At 36.3% G+C, this 21,941-nt stretch overlaps 1 protein-coding gene across 7 annotated transcripts in view; it reads left to right on the forward strand.

Moving 5' to 3' along the window:
• The window catches only part of NPNT (nephronectin), a 76,935-nt gene that overhangs the window by 15,297 nt on the left and 39,697 nt on the right, over window positions 1-21,941 (forward strand). For 6 of the 7 annotated variants that reach the window (XM_011945704.1, XM_011945705.1, XM_011945706.1 and 3 more), the window contains exon 3: window positions 17,376-17,468. In XM_011945704.1, the coding sequence (XP_011801094.1) occupies window positions 17,376-17,468 (93 nt within the window). Of the gene's footprint in view, window positions 1-2,796; window positions 2,848-17,375; window positions 17,469-21,941 lie in introns of all 7 variants that reach the window. The other variant, XM_011945702.1, reaches the window with a different exon arrangement.

Consider the following 21,941-nt stretch of genomic DNA (forward strand, 5'->3'; position numbering starts at 1 on the left):
TTTTAGTAGAGACGGGGTTTCACCGTGTTAGCCAGGATGGTCTCGATCTCCTGACCTCATGATCCGCCCGTCGCGGCCTCCCAAAGTGCTGGGATTACAGGCTTGAGCCACCGCGCCCGGCCTTTTTATATCTTTAATAGTTCTAAACTAGTGTACTAAAAGTTGGGATCATCCACATTGCTACTGAATTTGTTGTCCATAGGATCTGTTGTTGTCTTGGATGTTGGTGTTATAAATGTACAGAGTTAGGTAGTTGTCTGTGAAGAGTTTGCAGGCTAATATCAATGTTTTTGACAATGAAAAATATAGCATGAAAATTAAGATTGGGGTATGGAGACCTTTTTAGAGCTATTGCTTTTTCTAGGTGATGATTAAGGTTGGGAGGCAGAAGTACATTGTGTCAGGGAGGACCTTTCCCTTTTATGCATGAACCTGGCATTTATCACCTTTAACAAAGTGCATGTGTCATGCTGTGCTGCTTGCTTAAGGGGGTGTATGCCTCCAGTCTGAGTCATGTGGTAACTGCATCAGCAGTCTTAGCCTGTAGCATTTTATTATTTCTTTTCCAAAGTTTATACTTGGCCTAATATTTAGACATTTTATAATTCTTTACAGTAAATGAAACTATCCATTAGAAGATGGGCATACCTTTGGATTAAAAAAAAAAAAAAAAGGCTCAGTTCTTTAAGGTTTCTTATCCTGGGTTTTCCTAACACTGTCCAAAGTTCAGGACTGGCTCCAAACCCATAAACCTGTGTTTAGCAAGCAAGAAACATAATCCCCAAATAGTTTCGTTTCTCTGGTTTATGAGTCACAGTTTCATAAAATCATCAGAGTACTTATTAATTTCAACCACATATAGTAAAGTAAAGAACCTTCAGATGAACTGAAGCAAGGGTTCTTAGGCAAATTGCCAGAGAGAGTTCTAGAGTTCTAAGCTAGCTGAGTAGCTTTGCTGAAATGTTGCTTGTATTTGCTACTGTGGCCATTTAATGATGGCTATAGAGCAACAGATTATCAAGAGAAAATGAGACAGATTTTTCAGTATTATGTGCTATGAATGAATCCTATTTCAGTGAATCTTTTAGTGGGGTTTATACTGCAAAAAAAAAAAAAAAAAAAGAATGTATGTAGGGCATTTATTTCTGGCAACTTTCATAAAAATTGTTGTGATGGTTGCGTATAAAAATTTCCTTATCCTTCAATAGACAATAGATCCCAGAAACTTCCTAGAAGTAATCTATTCCAGATTTAACATTGCTTTGACATAACATGCAGTTTTGTGTAGTTTTAAAATGCAAATTAAAAAATATAGGATATTGGCTAAAATTTTATCTTGAAGTCAGTTATATATTGATACCATAAAACTTACTAAATCTAGGTATTTCAAGACTAACTTATGGTAAGTAGGAAAAATATGACCCAACCTTAAGATACTACAAGGATAAAATAAACTATACAAAACTGTTTGGCTATTTGGTACTAATACAACTACTTAGAACATAATGATGTTTGCTATTCTTTATTAAGTTGTTCTACCTTTGCTTACAATGAAGTATTTTTCCTTATAAATTTGATGATTCAAAATTGGCAATTAAATAATATTAAAGAAACGGTATCCTTTTATATTTTTTCTTTCTCATATATAACCATAGTCATAACATGTGTGATCCAGAATGTAATTTGCTATTTACACTTTGATTTCAGCTGTTTGCTTAGATTGTACCTGATGTATTTTATTATTCTATTTAAGGAATGTATCAACGTCAAGATATGGTGAGTTCTTTTCAAATTAACAGTAGAAACCTGACCAATATGAAAAAAAAAAAAAAGTCTAGCAAGCAAATGTAATATGTGTCTTTAAAAATACATAGCAATCATTCTGGATCAATAGTTAAATTATTGCTTCAATTAAGTCAAATTAGACTTAGAATTTTTTTCTTCTTGTATTACCCAAAAGAAGGCCCCATTCACCTAATTTTAAATTATACAAATTATACAAATAAATATATAATTGTAAATTACAGTGGCTAGTTAATCCTTTAAAGGCATTAATTAGAAGAGAAAAATAAAATTATCCCATTTTTACCTCTAAAATCTCTAGGTTGATCAAACACTGACCATTATTAGTACCATTTCAAGTTTCTTCCCTTTACTTTCATCAAACTGGGTTATTTATGTATGTTCAAATTAAATGGCTGTGCTTTCATGGTAATTCTTGTTGCTATTGACAACCAAAGCAGCCATGCAAGAAGAAAATGCTGTGGAAGGGAAGAAAAAAATTTATATTTCCTCCCCAAAGTTGGAGAGAGAAGGGAACATACAGTATGTAAGAAACAGGTAAGTAAAAATGTATCAATTTTAAAACTATTAGCCTTTCTTACTAATCGATCAAAAGTTTAAATTTTTTCACATGTGTTTTCCAACTCCCATTTAAATAAAAGGATACTGTCTCTAGGAATCAGAACTTAATATTCTGGAAATGAAAAATTGGATTTGAAAGTACAGCATCATAAAAGGTCTGAAATATTTTAATTTAGAATTTGGACTATAGAAGAATAGCATAACTTCAATTATTGGTTAATATTTTTGTTATGAAATGTTTTTTTTATAACAAAATGGTGACTAAAATATTACTATTTTAAACATGTCCTAGATTTTTTTTTGTTTCAGAAAAGCACTGAAAGTTGAATATGTGTAAGTCTCCGGGAATGTAACAAGTTGATAAATACCCAAGTCCAGCCTCCTTACAGAGAAAAGATCTGGAATTTCTTTTTTTGGACATTTGTTTTGCAGCTTTCTACGTCTTAAGGCAGAGAATAGCCAGGATAAGGTGCCAGCTCAAAGGTTAGATGAACATATTTCTTGAAATAATTTTGGCTAATCTATGTCTTGAAAGGCATACCTTCTAAATAATTTTACAAAGCTACAAACAAAACATTAGTTGTGTTTTTGAGTTGCTTCTCTTTAGGAAAACTATATATTTCTTAGAGATGTGTTTATTCCATACATAATTATAGTAAGTTAATTTTAATTCAGTTATTACATTAAACTTTTCCCTTTCAGTTGATAATTCCTTTCTTCTGTTTTATGAATCTAATAAATTGACCTCCATTCTAACCTAAAGGACAGTTTATGTTTTTAATACTTAAAGAAGCAAATATAAAAACAAAGTCCACCAAATGAAATTACTAACACCAGCCTATCATTAACCTGAGGGAATTGTATTTCATATTCATTAATTCTCCATGGAACAACTCAGGTAAGAAATATTTTTATTGCATGACATATGTAAACAGTTGTAATAGCACCTATGGGCATTTATGCTCTTGTTTTAGGTACATAAAGGGTTCCTTGTTTAAGATATTTTTGGCAGTAAATGATGTCACTTATCACCCTATGACACTTTAGTGAAAAACTTTGGTGAAATATGTGGAATCGTAATGTTTAATGGAATTGGTTCTAAGAAGACAATGTTCTTTTTGTTTGTTTGTTTGAGACAGAGTCTTGCTCTGTTGCCCAAGCTGGAGTGCACTGGCATGATCTTGGCTCACTGCAAACTCTGCCCTTAGGTTCGAGCGATTCTCCTGCCTCAGGCTCCTGAGTAGCTGGATTACAGGTGCCCACCACAATGCCTGGCTAATTTTTTATTTTTAGTGGAGATGGGGTTTTGCCATGTTGGCCAGGCTGGTCTTGAACTCCTGACCTCAGGTGATCCGCCGGCCTCAACCTCCCAAAGTGCTAGGGTTACAGGCATGAACCACTGCACCCGGCCTGGCAATGTTCTTTAAACTGATTGAACAAACTATCACGTCATGAATATATATATTTATATATTATATATTTCATATAATATATTTATAATAAATATAATTAATATAATATATAAGTATATAATAATATATTTAAATATTAAATACATAAATATATTATTTATATATTATTATAATATATTATATATATAGAGAGAGAGAGAGAGAATGGAGAGAGAGAGCCAGCTATTACCTGCATGATCCAGGACCAACTACTGCAGATATCATCCCAGTAAAATGAAGCTCTAGGCATTCACGTCACTCACGATCAGTATTGAAAGCCCACAGAGGAAGGCAATACTGAATAAGAGGCATGTTTTGGTATAGGATTCTGTGAGAACATGTCTTAGGGGGCAGTAGCCCAGACCAGCAGTGATGGAGTGGTGATGGCCCAGCTGAATCCCAAGGGATAAATCAGTCATGTGAAGAGTATCCTGGGCACACAGAAAAATGCATTTAAAACTCAGGAGCCAGAGGGAGGAGCACATTCCGAGAACTATAAGAATCTCAACCCAGCATATGTGGGATATATGTATGAAGGGCATCTGATGAGAGATGCAGTGGGAGAAGTGGGAAAGGGCTGACTCCTGGAGGGCTTTTGATATCATATTAAACACATTTGCCTTAATCACAAAATTGTAAAGGAACACTGTAAAGATTTTAGGCAGATAAATTACATAATATTTCAGAGGATACCTGGTGCTAATGGTCAGATCTAGCACTCACGTGAATTTAATTTTGCTTGGAGTGTTTTAACATTTTTTGGAATTCATGTAGTTGTCAGTGTTTCACAGGAGACATGGATATATAAGAGTTGGTTGAAAACTCAGTAGGTCTGCATTGCTGCGAGGAGTCTATCAGCTAGGACCTCTTCAGTAGCTGGCCCATTTGGAAGAAGCATGTGCCTCATTTCCCTGTGGGGCTCACTTCCTTTGGTGCAAATACCTGGGACCTGTAGGAAGTCAACCTGGTGAGAAATTAGGCTTCATTTTAAGTAGTGGTGGTGGGAACAAAGAGAAGGAGAGGGATCACGAGGTCAGGAGATCGAGACCACCCTGGCTAACACGGTGAAACCCCGTCTCTAGTAAAAAATACAAAAAACTAGCCGGGCGAGGTGGCGGGCGCCTGTAGTCCCAGCTACTCGGGAGGCTGAGGCAGGAGAATGGCGTGAACCCGGGAGGCGGAGCTTGCAGTGAGCTGAGATCCGGCCACTGCACTCCAGCCTGGGCCACAGAGCAAGACTCTGTCTCGAAAAAAAAAAGAAAGATACTTAAAAAAAAAAGGATGGACAGGCACACAGTGTTAGGGCAGCGGTGGGGCACATGGGCTTGGCAGACAGACTTGCTGCCACCACAAATTGTGTTTTTGAGAAACTTAACAGTCTGAGCTACAGCTTCTTTTTTGATAAAATATACATAACAGTTCAGGATTTTTTATGAGGATCAAATGAGGAAACCCAAAGCATTTGATTCAGCAACTGGCTTATATTCACATTCACATTCACATTCAGTCACATGGTGGCTGCAGTATCTGTAATGCTGGTCGTGAAAGGTGAAGAAGATGTAATCAAGATGACTCCCAAGTCTCTGGGACATCATTTGGTGAGCCAGAGAACACAGGAGAAGGTGCAGATAATGATTTCAATTTTGGATGTGTTCAGTTTGAAGTGCTTGTGAGACTTTGAAGTAGAGAGATTTGATATGTGCTTGGATTGCTGGGTGAGATCTTAACAGAGCACAGGCTATATGATTTTATTTCTTTCCACTATTCTCCTACTCAAACCTTCCTTTTCCTTCGTCAATTTCAGTCAACATTGATTATTGCCACAAGTATCTCCATGGAGGAACAGCTTTAAACCGTAGAAGAAGAATGTGGGATAGGTAAAAATCCACATCTGCTGAAATGTTATCTAATAGTTTTACGTTCTTGAAAAAAAATCTTTCCAGTTTGCCATTTTGGCCTGCAGTTATAAGCAACTAATAATTCAACATTTGTTTATATCAAGGGCTGAAAAAAAGTCATCCTCTACAAACATATTTTCTTTTTTTCCCTCTTTTGGTTGCCTTTTTTTGGTTTACCTCACCACAACTCCTAACTATAAGAAAATGTTTGACTAAAAGTGAGTCATTGTTAATAATGAATGAGTACTTTTTTTTTTTTTTGGAGACAGAGTCTCACTCTGTCACCTAGGTTGGAGTGCAGTGGTGTGATCTCAGCTCCCTGCAGCCTCTGCCTGCTGGATTCAGTGGACTCTCCTGCCTCAGCCACCCAAGTGGCTGGGATTATAGGCATGCACCACCATGCCCATATAATTTTGGGGCTTTTTTTTTTTTTTCAGTAGAGACAGGGTTTTGCCATATTGCCCAGGCTGGTCTTGAACTCCTGAGCTCAAGCAATCCACCCACCTCGGCCTTCCGAAGTACTGAGATTATAGGTGTGGGCCACTGTACCCAGCCAAGCACATTTATTTTTTAAGTTTGTATTCTGTCCTAATACAATGTATTAAAAATGAGCCCTGCCTCAAGTCCTAGCCTAAATGCCACTTTTCTCCAGTCTGCTTTCCGGATTTTCACAGCAGCAAATCTTCTGTACTTCCTCTACATATAACACCTGCATGAAGCATATCTCACATTGCCCTATATTGTGTTTATTTATGGATCTATATTATTTGTTCTGCTAGACTATTAGTTTCATGAAGGTGGAGACTCTGTCTTATACATCTTTACACCAGTGTAACAGCTTCTGCAATGCCTCGTCCAGTTCAGTTCAGTACACTTTTGAAGGTGTAAGAGCTAGTCATTTCTATTTATTAATAAAAGGGATTTAAAAAAAAAGATGGACAAGGTGTAATCTTAATAAACATATTGTGGTTTTCAGGAAAGAGTTTAATGAGAAAATGAATGTATTTGTCTCCCTACCTTATGACCTTATTACATATCATAGATCTCTCTTGCTTAAGGTTCTAAAAAGAAATCAATTGATGTGCTTGAAAACATATAAAGGTAGTCTGATTGTGCCATCTACTGCTTACAGACCATCGGCTGTTCACAACTATGGGTAGAATCTTGATTATTTGAGTAGAAGCCTTTTCAGGCTGACATTACCTTATCTGTGGAGGACTGTTTCTTGTTGTGGGCCCAGTCGCAGTAGACTGCCCTTGCATTTCCAGACTTCTGCTGCTTCATGCCTGTTGGCTTTTCTTATGCTGCTCAGTCTGAGTCAAAGGTCCTTCACCCATTCCCGTGGCGAATTTCTACTTATCCTTTAAAATTCAGCTCACATTTCCTCTTGAAAGTTTTTCCTCGTATCTTTCCTATTCCTGCCTCCCTGCAGAGAAATTCCTTCTTCTTTATTCTTTTAACACCTTGTACACCTGTCATGTCTGTCTTTGTCAGGAGACTGTACACTACTTCAGAGCAGGTGCTGTGCATTTAAAGAGCTCAAAGTCTAGTGAGGGAGCTAGATAAGAAAAACAACTCTGAAAATATGGTGTAAGATATATATATTTAAAAGTAAACCTGTATATACATATAATTTATGATAGAAGTATGCACAAAGGCTTATGAAAGCACTGAAGAGGGTACAAACTCAGCATGAGGGGTGAAAATCTTGGGGGTGATAATGGTCAAACTAACAGGTGAAGCCTGTCTAGATATTAGTGTAGCAGACGAGGGGGAAAATGGCATTGCATGTGAAAGTGTGGAGGCACTCGAGTGTATTTCTTTTTTTTTTATAGAACGATGTTTTTATTTGGTCACAAAATAAGGCTACCAGTCTTAGTCGTTGTGACCTGATTATTTACATAAGAGCGAAAAGAGTGTAAATTTCTATACAGGCCTTCTTAAGTTGCCTCCCTGGATGTTTTCATAAGGAGTCTCAGATTGGACTTTTTTATTCCTCTGTTGCTGTCCTGAAGCTAGGAAGTCAAGCCCAAGAAATTATCTCCACTAGATTTCACCTACAAATAGTATAAATTTTGGCAAGTTCTTCTCTTTTCAAGGCCCTCAAATATGCCATTTCCTGGACTCTCGTGTATTTCTAAGAACTGCAATTAGCTGCTATATTTATGAATGTGATTGGAAATGAGGCCAGTGGGATAGGCAAGGGTCACATCATGAAATGTGGTACTGAATGCCATGCTGAGTGTTTGAAATAGTATAATGAGCTAAATGAACACGACGAGGAGCCAGCGAATGAGTATAAGGAGCAGAATGGCATGCCAAAATCATGGGTTGGGGAGCTCCCTCTAGCAACAGTTCAGGCCTGAATTGAAGTCCACAATGTTTGACACAGAAAGACTGTTGTGCCATCACTTCCATGACCACTCCCTTATTGATGGACATTTAAGTTGTTTTCAAATTTCTGTTTAAGGTTCTGCATCAGATAAATTTGGAATAATTATCATTTTCTTTAGAAAACAAATAAGCAAACTAAAAACACCGAAGGTCAAACTGACAAATCTAACATCATATTAGTCAAGAGCCAATAACAAAATTGATTTAATTTTAAAAATAATTAATGTATACTTCAACTCATGTGTCAGTGACTCTTTTAAACACAGAGACTTTGGTTGCTTAAAGAGGTGATGATAGTTACATTAAAATTTTCTGGCCCTTTGTGATGATTCCTTAGCAAACCTGCTCAAAATTACAGTATCAGATCTTTAAAATATGATAATTTTCAAATAAAAGAAATACTGTAATGTGTTTCATTATATTCTGTGAATTCTTACATTATGAAAGATACCTTTTATATATCTTTCAGATATCTATTAAATTTCCTTTTTGAAAGAATTTTTTTAGCACTAGGTCTTTTTCAAACCTTTTTGACTTTCCTAAACCTATGTAATTAATAACTGCCTCTTCTGTGTCCTTAACATGCATCTGTTATCAGGACATCTTTGCTTACTTCTGTTTCTCCTTACTAGACTTATGTGCTTGAGGATGAGAACTTGCTCTCCTATTAATTTTTATATCCCCAATTTTTAATATAGTGTCTTAGATACTGGGGCATTTCCTCCTTGTCATACTTATAATCCTTATCATAATTAGCATTTTATTGAGCTCTTAATAATGAGATGGGTACTGTTCTAAGTACTTTATTTGGGTTTTCTCATTTAATACTCCCAATAAACCTGTGAGTAAGCTCTCTATGAATCTTGTGAATTTACTGTTTTTTAAATTAAAAATGACAATGAGAGCAGAGAGAAGCTGGGTAATCTGTATAGGTCGCACATTTCCCGAGTGGTAGAGCTGGGATCCCAGCAGTCTAGCTCCAGCATCTATACTTGTAAACCTTTCTCTAAATTACATTGAAAAGTCAACAACTACTCCCAAGTTAAATAACAGTTGTCAGTGTATTCATGTTATTATACTCCTTTTTATATATTTCTTCCATGTTTTGTATTAAAAATTTTTTAAATCCACAGAAGAGTTGAAGCAATAGTAACAGTAAATACCCATATATCCTTATTGTTAATGTTTTACACATTTTCTTTCTCTCTCTTCCTTCCCCACCCGACCCTTCTCTCTTTCTCCCTCAGCCATTTTTAAGTAACTTACAGACATAATGACACTTCATACCTAAACACTTCAATGTTCATCTCCAGAGAGCAAAGACATTTACTTACAAACCACAATATCATTTCACACTTGAAACATTTAGTATTGATATAATACTATGTAATAAACAATCCATATTTAGATTTCCCTAATTGTCCCAATAATGGTTTTTATGGATTTTTTTCTTTTTGGTCCAGATCCAATTACGAATCAAACACTGCATTTAGTTGACATGCCCCTTTAATTTCTTTAAAACAGTTCTACCGCTTTTGTTTGTTTGCTTCTTGACAATGATATTTTTGAAGGGTCCATATCAATTGCTTGGTAGAATCCACCATCATCTAAATTTGTCTGTTGTTTCTGCATCATTAGATCAGAACTAAATTTATTTGTAAGAATATTATATAGATGATGGTATGTTATGATATTCCTTTTGCACATATGTCAGTTTGTCCTACTATTGGTGATACTAAGTTTGATCACTTGATGAAGTGGTATCCATCAGATTTCTCTACTGAAAGACACCTTTTTTTCTTCATAATTAGTAAGTAACCTTGGGGTAATACATTCACACTGTTTTGATATCCTGTTCCCCAACAGACTTTCACTTGGTGTAAGTTTTAACATCTATGGATAATCTTTCCTCTAATTAATTATTTCAATGGTGATTGTAAAGTTCTGTTTTTCAAGTTTCGCCATTCCTTCTACATGTTTGTAGGTATTCTTCTTTGAAGAGAAGCTCACTTGTCTTCTTTTTTAGAATCACTTCAGAACCATAGATTCTTTTTTTTATTCAATTGTTATCAGTAACTACTATTATTCTTCTTGATGCTCAAACAATCCCAAATCTAGTCAGTGGAACTCCTCCAAGCCAGCTCCTATTCTTTTCACATGTCTCTACCATTCTTTGAGTACTTAATTGCTTTTTGCAACAGAAAACGTATTCTAGCCTCCCTCCCCTAGCCCTCATTCCTCATTATTAGGGAATGCAATATTTAGAAGCAAAGATCCAGGTGCTAGCTGTGGGCATTGCTACTGTTACTCTACTAAAAAAAAAAAAACAAAAAAAAAAAAAAAAAAAAAAACATTTCCAAATAAATAGTAACACTTTCTTATGTGTTCTTAAAGTCGTATTTGGCATTAATCTAAATTCCACTCTAGCACAATGAAAACAGAAAGAGAAAGTTAAAATTTCTAGTTACCTGAAAACAACAATAGTGCTCAGAGAATTTCTTTGAGTGAAAAGGGAAAGTGCTTAATTATGACAAATAAAACTTAGCTTGAGATGCACATATGCAGATGCTGCCACTTATTTTGGGGGGGACACTTCAGGAATTTAAATAGTGAGAGATCAAATAGATACTTGATAAATGTGTCTGAATTGGATGTTCCCAGACACAAAATTAAAATGAGTTATTGACAGCCCTTGGGAGACAACATTATAAAGACTGGACACTTCATTTAACTTTATGTTCCAAATTATCATTGAGTAATTGACATTGGTATTTGACTATGGTTTGTGGTTAAGTTCTTAATTGCAATGATGTTAAATAAAATGTGAAGCCCAGAGCAAATAGCAACAAAAATAATAGCAATACTTCAACAGAGATAACAATAATATGCTGCCTCAGTGGTTCAGAATCTAGCATCTAAATAAAACAAGCAACAGGGTAATGAAATTATTTTCTTTTCAAATATTCTGGCAGTTACTTTAGTTTTCTTAAGTTATAGATTGTGGTCTTAACTGCAACTTTTCCCTCCTTTTAAGAAGTATTTAAGTTATGTAAATATTACTTACTTTTATGTTTTTAATCATTATTAACATTCTCTACCCCTCTCATCCTTTCTTGCTTAGTATTTTGTTATAATCAAATGCACTCAAAATGCTGGACTTTCTGGTCTTTTTCTGACCACTAGAAGACGTAGTGGATTGAGCATGGAACTGGGATAAGACATTTTTTCCTGAAATTGGTCAAGTCACTTAATCTTTTGCATTTTTACTTGTTTACTTGTAAAATGAAGATAGTGTTCCTCTCTCCTGCCTTATATGGATATCATGAGGATAAATTCAGTCAGTCATATAAAATGGTTTAGAGTTCTGTATTCATGAGGGCATTTAATATGTCTTATAGTGATAACAATCAGAGGCATTGTTATTCAGCTTTTACTGCAGCAGGAATTTAGATTTGACCATCAGATAATTGACACTATAGTACAGGGTATTAGGAAAGCTGGAAAGATGTTTTCCCCTGGGCATCTTGGACAGTAGGATTCTTTCATCTAAGTTTTGTTCTGTACGTGTTATGCAATGGCTCAGGGCACTTTTCAGTGGACCACTGTAAAATTTCCCTCCATTCCACCCAGGTCCTATTAATATAGCAGTGAGTTGTTTCATATTGCTTTCAGCAACTTCCCCTCTTCCAAGGCCAATTACTATTGGAAAAAGTCATTCCTTATCATATTTGCTTGTTCTCCTCAAATGAATTTGTCCATATCTGAATTTGGTGAAGCTTGTTGGGTATAATAACAGCTTTGTGAAGTCTTCCAGTTTCATATCTATTTATTCTTCTGCCCTGCCCTTGCATGTTTCTCTGCCCCCTTTTTTTCTGTGAACATAACCTGGAGGACAAGGTTTTTCGTTCTACTTTTAGTGGTGCCATGTCTGCATAATAACATGATGTAGATTGAAAAAATTACAAATGATTCTTGGAATTCTAAAGATAATCTTATTTATATTGAGAAAATCCTTCTCAAGTTACTAACTACCATTGAGATTGGATTGGCTTTTCCCTTGTTACTTTTCAGAGCCCCCATCTCCTTGGGCATCTCAACATATCCTTAGTTTTCAAATGTTGGCACTTTACTCCCGGCACTATTACCTTACATAAGAAACATTATAGGATTGTTGTGGGAGTTTAATTTTCTCATAACTTATTTGATAATTCACTGCTTATGTTAGAGTTAGAAATTATTGTCCAACTCTCAGAGACTCAGTTACATCAGTTAGGATGGATTTTTTTTATTTTTATTTTTTATTTTTGAGACCAAGTCTCACTCTATTGCCCAAGCTGGAGTGCAGTGGCACAGTCTCGGCTCACTGCAACCTCCACCTCCCAGGTTCAAATTATTCTCCTGCCTCAGCCTCGAGTAGCTGGGATTACAGGCACCCACCACCACACCCGGCTAGTTTTTTGGTAGAGATAGGGTTTCACCACGTTGGCCAGGCTGGTCACGAACTCCGAGGATGGATTTTTAAGACTAAAATTTTAGATTGCGATCAAACAGAAGAGGCTCGGACATGTGACATTAAATAGCTATGTTTGTTTTGCCAGTTGAAACTTGTTTCTTTTTCTAGTTAAAACAATGACTTAGAGGTTATTTTGAGGGCACTTTGGAGATTATGCTACAGGAATGTTAAGAGAGCAAATTTTGAGTGTGATTGCCCATTTGGACTTAATTCTGGCAACTGATTTTGGGGGAAAATGTCTATCATTTGTTGATTATCTGTGATTTTTACCTGGACTTTATTTAAGCTTTATTAAGTTGCTAAACCCTATTTGGATGCTAGTGATAGTAGACCATCAAATACGGCCCAAACTTCTTGTTCCTGATTCACATGAAGGTCAGAGAAGCAATGCTGCCTTTTCTGATAGCCAGTAGCACCAGCAGGCACGTTGTTTACTCCAAACAAGAATATACTCTATTTTTAATGCTTTTGAAGACCACTAAAAATGGATCATTTATCCTTTTTTATTTTTTTGAGAAGGAAGGGATGACCTGCTATTCACAGAGTAATGCAGTTTGCTGAAAAGGTTGGTTTTTGCTGACCCCTGAGAGCTCACATTACAGTGGAGTGTGTTATTGGAAGGTGGGACAGTTTATACAGAGGTTGGGAATTACTTTTCTCAGTTTTGAAATGGTTATGCACTTTCTATTCTAGATGTAGAAATTTACTTACTATTTACTTAGATGTAGAAATAGTTTCTTTTTGACATTCCCCTGAGTATATGGTATTGTAGGTATACAATAAATTTGACAAGTTTTATTTCTGTACTAGGATCTACTCATAACACTTCTATCCTAAATTTGTATCAAAAGGAAGCCTTTGCTGGCTTGATAATAAACACAGACGAAGTCCAGATTCCACCGCCTAGTGATCAAGGAAAGTCAGGAATTGTATTTAGCTACAAGTAATGTGACACAAAGAACAGTGCCCTAAATTGCTAGGATGGTGATTTAGGGTTAATATTATGACTTCTTGCTGTACCCTCTTTCCATTCTCAAGATCGTCTCATGGTCATAAAGAGGCCACTGTGGTTCAGTCATGACATGCACATTCTAGGCGAGAGCACAGAACAAGCCATGTTTTTTAGCCCTCTTTTTACACAGCATTCCAAAGCCCCACCCCATCACTTCTGCTTTCATCCCATTTAGCCAGAATTTAGTCATTTGGCTGTCCATATCTGCCAAGGAGAATAGAGAATATAGTTTTCCATTACTAACTCATCCCCCACTCAGAAAAATAAAAATGTTAAAAGCCATTCTATATTAAAGCAGAAGGGAAAGAGATATTGGTAAGAATGCAACTGGCCTTTTATGATCTGTCTCGGCCTTTCTTTTGATCTCATCTGCTGTTTTAAGCACTTTACACTGTAGCCCCACGAGAACACTTTGCACTCACTAAGAAGCAGTCCCCTTTACTGCTCCCACCACTTTGCTTATTTTCTGAAAGTCTTTTGTCTCCTATTCCACTGCTCTTACCTCTAACACACTGCCTCTAACACACCGACCTGCCGTTGTAGTTTTTACACACCCTCCTTGGTTCTTTCACCTCTCTATCAAAGCCCTTGTTGTGATTTAGCTGATATATTTTAGTTCTACAGCTAATTTTTCATACCCTCTGTGACTCTCTAATCCCCCGCCACACTTGCCTACTCTAATACATTATATATAACAAACCTTTGATACATATTTATTGAATTCCATTCCAGACCTAATGCCAGCAAGATAACTTTGTGCTATAAAGGAGAAAACCTTTTTGTGCAACAGTTTCCAAAGGGTTTTCTTTTTCTAAGAATAAAGAAATTGACTATATCAACTTTATAAGTATCCTACCGCATTTAATAGCCATTGGCTAATCTAAGGGTTCTTGGTTACTTCACTGAATAGCCTATCAGATGGAACTGCAAACAACAGTTTGTTTTGAAATAGGACTACCTAAACATGGAAGAAACATTAACAGTCTTGGCCTGTTGGAATGTGTGCATTTGATGTGCCCAAGATTAGGGCACTCTGCTTGAGAACAAATAACAAAAAGGGAAGAGGAAACAATAAAAACTTTGTTCCTATAAAGCACCTGAAAGTACTATAAATTGATGGTTATCAAGATGGTCAAGGGTCCAAAAGCTACAGCCTGGGGGTCTCAAGTTTAATTGTTGTATAAAGTGTACTAAATAAATTTTTTGTATTTTTAAGTGGTATTTTTAAAACTACTTTTTCATGCTTTGAGAGAGTTTTCCGAATTCCAATTATTTTAAGGGGTTATTTCCTGGACTTGCACTTAAGGATTTTGAGACATTTACATTTTTTTCAATATGGCATTCTGTGTGCCTCAGTGATACATGGTTATTTAGGTTGCATGAATATACATATATGTGTAGATTTATGGAAGATCATCTTTTTAGATTAAAAATAATTTTTTAAGCTGATATTTTTTGGTGATAGGGCCTAGAGATTACGTAAAGTGGCTTGCTTCTGGGACTTATTTTAAACTGCACATAAACCATCTGCCGAGTGTACAGCTGGCTAAAGAGTAATATTAGAAAGGCCCTCCTGGACAGTTTATTTCATTTCACAGATATGAACACAATTGTTTCCCTTTGAATTTAATGCCATGTTTAAAATCAGATTTTAAGAATTTTTCAAGGGCATTTCCCTATCGTTTACACTCTGCTCGTCTTTTCTTTCTGCAGTCTTTTACATTAAATACCTCCTACACAGCACTGTCTAAGGATTTGTGGTGGTACAGGGTCCAGCTGGGATGACAAACAGGCAAGGAAGGCCTGAAACTAAAATTAGCAAAGAAGCCCTATGGAATGGAAGGTGAGGGAAGGGTTAGTGAGAGTTGGGCAAGGAAATGTAGAAAAAAAAAATAACATGCACATCAGTTTCGCAGCAGTATAGAGTCTTAAAGGAAACAATGTCTGATAATTATCAGAGAGGAAACTGGGAGCATATCCCAGAATGGAGAACAGCATGGGTTAAAATGGGTAGGAACAGGTGTCAGGGGCTTCAAAATTCGGGGTCATTGTTGAGTCCATTGCCCTTGGTCTTCAAGGACTATCTGCTCTTCACTCAGTGATTATCAAAGCTCATTTCTTCCTGTCACCAACACAAATCATACCTTCTTCATGTCAGACCTAAACTATTTCACTGGCCTTGCAACTGTCCTCTCGGCCTCTAAACTCTCTCCAGTCCATCCTACATATCATCACCAACGCTTTGATAAGATTCCCAGAGCTTTGATTTTTATCAGGCAGTTCTCCTGATGATGATAAATGTATGGAAACTTCCCATTTCCTAGAGATAAAGTGCATGTTTCTCATTCTGAAATGTAGGGAACATAATCACCTGATACCACTCACCTGCTTGTTTCTCACTCTTCCTCCACCATTTACCCATGTCTTTAGCTTAATGAGCCCCCTGTGTGTCTCCTAACTAAACAGTGGCTTACACGGCTGTGAAATATTCTTCTCCTTGGGTAGTCTGCTCCCTTCTCTGTCTACTCATGCTTCAAGATTCAACATAAGCCTCCTCTATGAGGCTTTCTGCACGAATGTATATGGATTTGCTTGTGAGAGATGATTTCTTCACAGATTTCATATTGCTGATGAATAAATATTGTTTTGAATAAGAAACGTGGTTTTGTCTTTTTATCTAGATTGTAGACTCCTTGAGACCAGTGCCGTGCTAGACAATTATTTTTCGTCTATTATAGTGTCTGACACAGGGACATGCGCATATTTGGTATGGAGCAGGGTTTCCGAGTCTGGCACGATGACATTTTGCGCTGGATAATTTGTTGTTGTGGCGGGTTGTCTGAACATTTTAGGATGTTTAGCAGCATCCTTGGCACCTATCCACTAGATACCAGTAGTATCCTCTCCCTAGTGTGACAACCAAAACTGTCTCCAGACATTTCCAAATTTCCACAGGGGTAAAAAGTACCCCCCAGCTGAGAATTATTGATAGAGAATAAGCAGAATAAATTCCAATTAAGCAGTGAAAATATTTGAGTGATGGTTTATAGTATTTTGAAGTCTTGAGAAAGTGGAACTCAGTTGATGGAAAAGAGTAAATGTCAAACTGAGAACATCCTATTTGCTATGTTAGGGCATAGAAAGGCCATTAGAGATTGAAAAGCAGTTGTAATGAATGTTAGGATTAAGAAAGATCAAGATACAGAAATACCCTTGAATTGAAGTTCCAAAACAATGTTGTTTTAGTTTTTGTTTCATTTTGAATCATTTCATACTTAGGAATACTATTTCTAGTAAAATAAATATTTTATGTTTAGTTAGAAATTTATCTGTATTTCATACATACTTAGTACTTGTGGACTAAGCACTGCTATTTGAAGTATATTTGAGAAATTAAGTTTGAAATTGTGGGTACAGGACATTGTAAAGTTGTAACTATGAACAAATATCAGTTATGCTTATGCATAGTTTTACCTAGTTTTTCTTTTATTTGACTATTTGAGTATTGTCCTTGAATTTAAAATTCAGCCTCAACTGATACACACATACACACATATACACACATAACACGTGTGTGTGTGTAGCTTACAGAATGTTTATAGGAAACTGATTTTGTATATTTTGGCTACTTTGTTGTAAATTCTCCTTTGTTTCTTTTATTATTAAACTAATACACGACATCAGTGCTATATGATTGGTGTTTTGCTGACCTAGAAATAACGCATGCCATCTTCTTTTCACAGCTGTGTGCCAACCACGATGCAAACATGGTGACTGTGTTGGGCCGAACAAGTGCAAGTGTCATCCTGGATATGCTGGAAAAACCTGCAATCAAGGTAGGAAAACAGTCTGACATAAATACACAATCAAAGACACCTCTATTACTCCCAAATTAAAAATATTCTTATCTCAAACTACTTTCTGTAGCTATTTTTCCACAAATATGTGAGCTGCCATTTTGCTGATAAATAAAAATGTATTAATGATAAATGTTGTAAAATTTTTTTATCAAAGGACAATTAAACAAATTGTATCCTCTTATTCTCTGATACTAATTCAAATGTATTTTGAAGAAAAGAATCACTGCATCAGTAATTTAGAAGCCTTCTGGTACTCCTTGTTCTTCCACTAACTAGTTGGAAATCCTTGGCCAAATAATTAACCACCTCAGACCCCAGGTACTGCTTCCCTTTAATGCTAAAGTCAGGTAGGGGGTTTGATTTGAAATTTGGAGTTTCCTCCTAACTCTGAGCCCTTTGATTCTGTGATTAAATCTCCCTTCAACTACTGACCAGTTTGGAATGTTTCCATGATAAATAAAAATGATTAATTTAGCAAGCACTTTTTTTAAAACTCAGTATCAGTTGTTTATAGAAGCAAATATTTATTCAACACTCACAGTGCCGCAGGTACTTTATATATATTATCCATTTTAATTGTTACAACAACATTAGGAAGTAAAGCATTATTTATTATAATTAAGGTACAATCTATTGTTAATTCATTTTTTATTTGGAGAGACTGAGGGATAGGAATATTAAGTGTCTTGCTCAGGTTCACAGAGTTAGTAAAAGAGCTAGCATGTCAACTTAGAGCTGTGGTCTATATAATCCATATTTTTTCTACTATATTAGTTTTGGATGAAAAAATATATTTGGAAATGTGATCCTTGAACTCATGCTAACAAGTCAGACAAGGCTTGTCTTGTTAATTAAATTCAGTAAAAAATTTCCATTGTTGGCCAGGCGTGGTGGCTCACGCCTGTAATCCTAGAACTTTGGGAGGCCAAGGCAGGCAGATCACCTGAGGTTGTGAGTTCAAGACCAGCCTGACCAACATGGAGAAACCCTGTCTCTACTAAAAATACAAAATTAGCTGTGTGTGGTGGCACATGCTTGTAATCTCAGCTGCTCAAGAAGCTGAGGCAGGAGAATCACTTGAACCCATGGGGCGGTGGTTGTGGTGAACTGAGATTGTGCCATTGCACTCCAGCCTGGGCAACAAGAGTGAAACTGTGTCTCAAAAAAAAAAAAAAAAAAAAAAAAAAGAAAAGAAAAATTTCATTATTAGGAATTAGACTAGAAATAAAGATTAGAGTTAGATTTCACTAAACAGATAAGAGTCAAATATTAAAAAGATGAGTCAATTTTTACTTATTTCTTAAATTATACTCACTATCATCTTAAATGTCAGGTGAAATAATGATATGGTGTCTAACTATCCCTTACATACTTACTTGACCTCATCTGATATAGAAATGATATTGCTGAAATACTACTGTTCTTCAGTGTCTGATACTTATTTCAAGATATTCCTTGAGGTATGTCATGTAAACTAGTGATTTATAGACACAGTTTTTTTCACTATTTATTTTTATTTTTTAAATTTTACTTTAAGTTCTGGGATACATGTGGAGAACATGCAGCTTTGTTACAAAAGAATACATGTGCCATGGTGATTTGCTGCACCTATCAACCTGTCATCTAGGTTTTAAGCCCTACGTGCATTTATTTGTCCTAATGCTCTCCCTCCCTTTGCCCCACGCCCCTGACAGGCCCCGATGTGTGAAGTTCCCCTCCCTGTGTCCATGTGTTCTCATTGTTCAACTCTCATGAGTGAGAACATGTGGTGTTTGGTTTTCTGTTCCTGTGTTAAGACACAGTTTTTGCAATCATCCAGAATGCTGATTTTTGAAAACATACTCAAAATGGTGGTTCATGAACCATCAGATGGAATTATTCATGAACCATCAGATGAAATCCACACTAGCAGAAATGACATGTCCCAATGGTAGAAGTTGCTATTCTAACGTGTGTTCTTGTATTATCTGCTATTTGATTTAGAACTGATTTTCCCAATGTTTCTTTTCTCTCTTATAATACTCTTTTTAACTTGAAATTTACCAAACACACCTGCATAATATTTTTAAATAAGTGGTGCTCTTATTATCTCAGTTTGCTCTTTTAAAAAATCCACTTGATTTTTCTTCCCCAGCGTAAGTTTACAGGTAGCAGTGTGTTAGGTTCTGGTTATTGAATGCCAATATTCATCTTAGAATCTCAGTATACTTCTTTTTTTTAAAGTGCTGAACATAAGCCCTCAGATGTTTCATTAATGTCAGCACTGTAAAACGCTGTTGTCCAAACGTGAGGATATAAAATATAAAGAAGACAATTAAAATAAGTCACTTTTGAGATTGCAGAGAAATTCATTTAAATTTCTTTGCAGGAGCTGCATCAACTTTAACACGCTTCAAAGACATGCTAAAACTATTATTGAAACAAGGGTTCATCACTGGATAGCTCTTATTTTCAGAAAACCAGTTTAACATGTACTTTCTTTTCTGTAACACATACCTATTTCTCTAAAGAAAAAATCGAATATATCAAGTTAAAATCTTGTTCTCCAAAACCATATTCCTTAAAGAGAAGAGGATTTGATTAGTAGCAAAATGGGATTTTTTTTTTTTTTTTTTGAGACGGAGTCTCTGTCGCCCAGGCTGGAGTGCAGTGGCCGGATCTTGGCTCACTGCAAGCTCCGCCTCCCGGGTTTACGCCATTCTCCTGCCTCAGCCTCCCGTGTAGCTGGGACTACAGGCGCCCGCCACCTCGCCCGGTTTTTTGTATTTTTTTAGTAGAGACGGGGTTTCACCTTGTTAGCCAGGATTTTCTCGATCTCCTGACCTTGTGATCCGCCCGTCTCAGCCTCCCAAAGTGCTGGGATTACAGGCTTGAACCACCGCGCCCGGCCCGCAAAATGGGATTTTACACCTGCAAAAATAGTGCTGGCACTGAAAATGTAATTTCAAGTCCAGTTTTGAAAATAAAACTACAGCTTAAAATAAACTTAGGTGTTGTAATCATCTCTTGTTTTGCCCTCCTCACAAAAAAAGCAGTGACAGGTTCCTGATGGCTAGGTTTATGCTCCTTGAGAGTAGAAACCCTTTTTATTGTCTCTCTGATTTCTAGGTTCCTGAAAACTATTATTAGCGTGACTTGCACATGGTAAATGCACACTAAATATATTAAATGAATGACAGTTTCATCTAATGGTCCTTAGTCCTGAACACCCGTGGAAACTTGAAAGAGTTCCACAGGTTCTTGGTACAGCATCTTAGAGAGTCTCTGCATCCATACACTGAGGTCTCTGTCAGGATAAGGGAAGCTGCCATGTGTGGCCTGGTTGAGTGTGAGAGCTGCCTACAGACTCCCATAAAAGTTGTTAGAGAAAATGGTTGATAGTGCCTACATAGCAGATTAACTTAGACTGTTTTCATTCAGGCCCACACATTTTAATAAAGTAGGAAATATGCTTCACAGATAAGGGAAATCAAAGAGGCTCCTTTTTTCTCGAGGAGAGAAATGTCAAAAGGAAGTAAATTTGAAATAACTTTACAGAACTGAAAATTAGCTTTTGATTAAAAGTAGCTTTTGGTATATGACAAGTTTTCACTGAGAATTTTGTAGCGAGTTATGTGCTTTAAGAAATAACCCCCCGGAAACTTGCATCATGGCACAAACAGCTTGAATAAACAAGTGCTTAACCAGTGCCTTTAGAGCTGCCTGGGAAACAGCCAGAATACCAGGGCAAGCTGCACTTTGGAACTGGTTTAATTTAGCAGCCTTGCCACTGGCTTAATGTGATCTTGCTCTTCCCCACTAAGTCATTTTCTGGATTTGTTACACCTAGAATCGTTATGAAATTACAGGCTTGGACTGATCATTAACGTATTCTATAAGGCACATGTTACCTTTCAAAGCAAATGAAGTTCTAACCCGAATTCTGGCAAGATTCTCTTCGATCATTTGCTTCCTTTACTTTTACTTTTATTTATGCATATTTCCCTCCTCCTTGAGTTTCTGTACCAATACAAACCTCTTTTTCCCCCAGCCAGAAAAAAAAATATTATTATAGGAAATAATCTTTTTATAACTTTTCCATTGGGGAGTGGTTTTTAGTATGTAAATATATCATTGCATATTTTCAGAAATGAAAGATATTCTTAGGAATTTACAGTGTACTTTGTAATAATTTCAGAAGGAAATATTTACAAATGTCAATTCCTAATGTTTTAGTATGGTTTATGTTTCATATGTTGAATTCTTTATCATAAGGAAAGAATTGGAGTCTTGTAGGTCAGAAGCAAATACTTATTTTGTGGACTAGTTACATCTGAAAGTTGATTGCTTTGCTAAGCACAAAAATCTAAGGGCTTTAACCCTAATATTAAGGTGGTTACCTACAGCCTTAATTTTTGAAAGATGTATGGTTCCTGCCAGGCGCCGTGGCTCACGCCTGTAATGCCAGCA

The sequence above is a fragment of the Colobus angolensis genome, unplaced genomic scaffold (genome assembly GCF_000951035.1).
Source record: "Colobus angolensis palliatus isolate OR3802 unplaced genomic scaffold, Cang.pa_1.0 Scaffold244, whole genome shotgun sequence".
NCBI lineage: Eukaryota > Metazoa > Chordata > Mammalia > Primates > Cercopithecidae > Colobus > Colobus angolensis.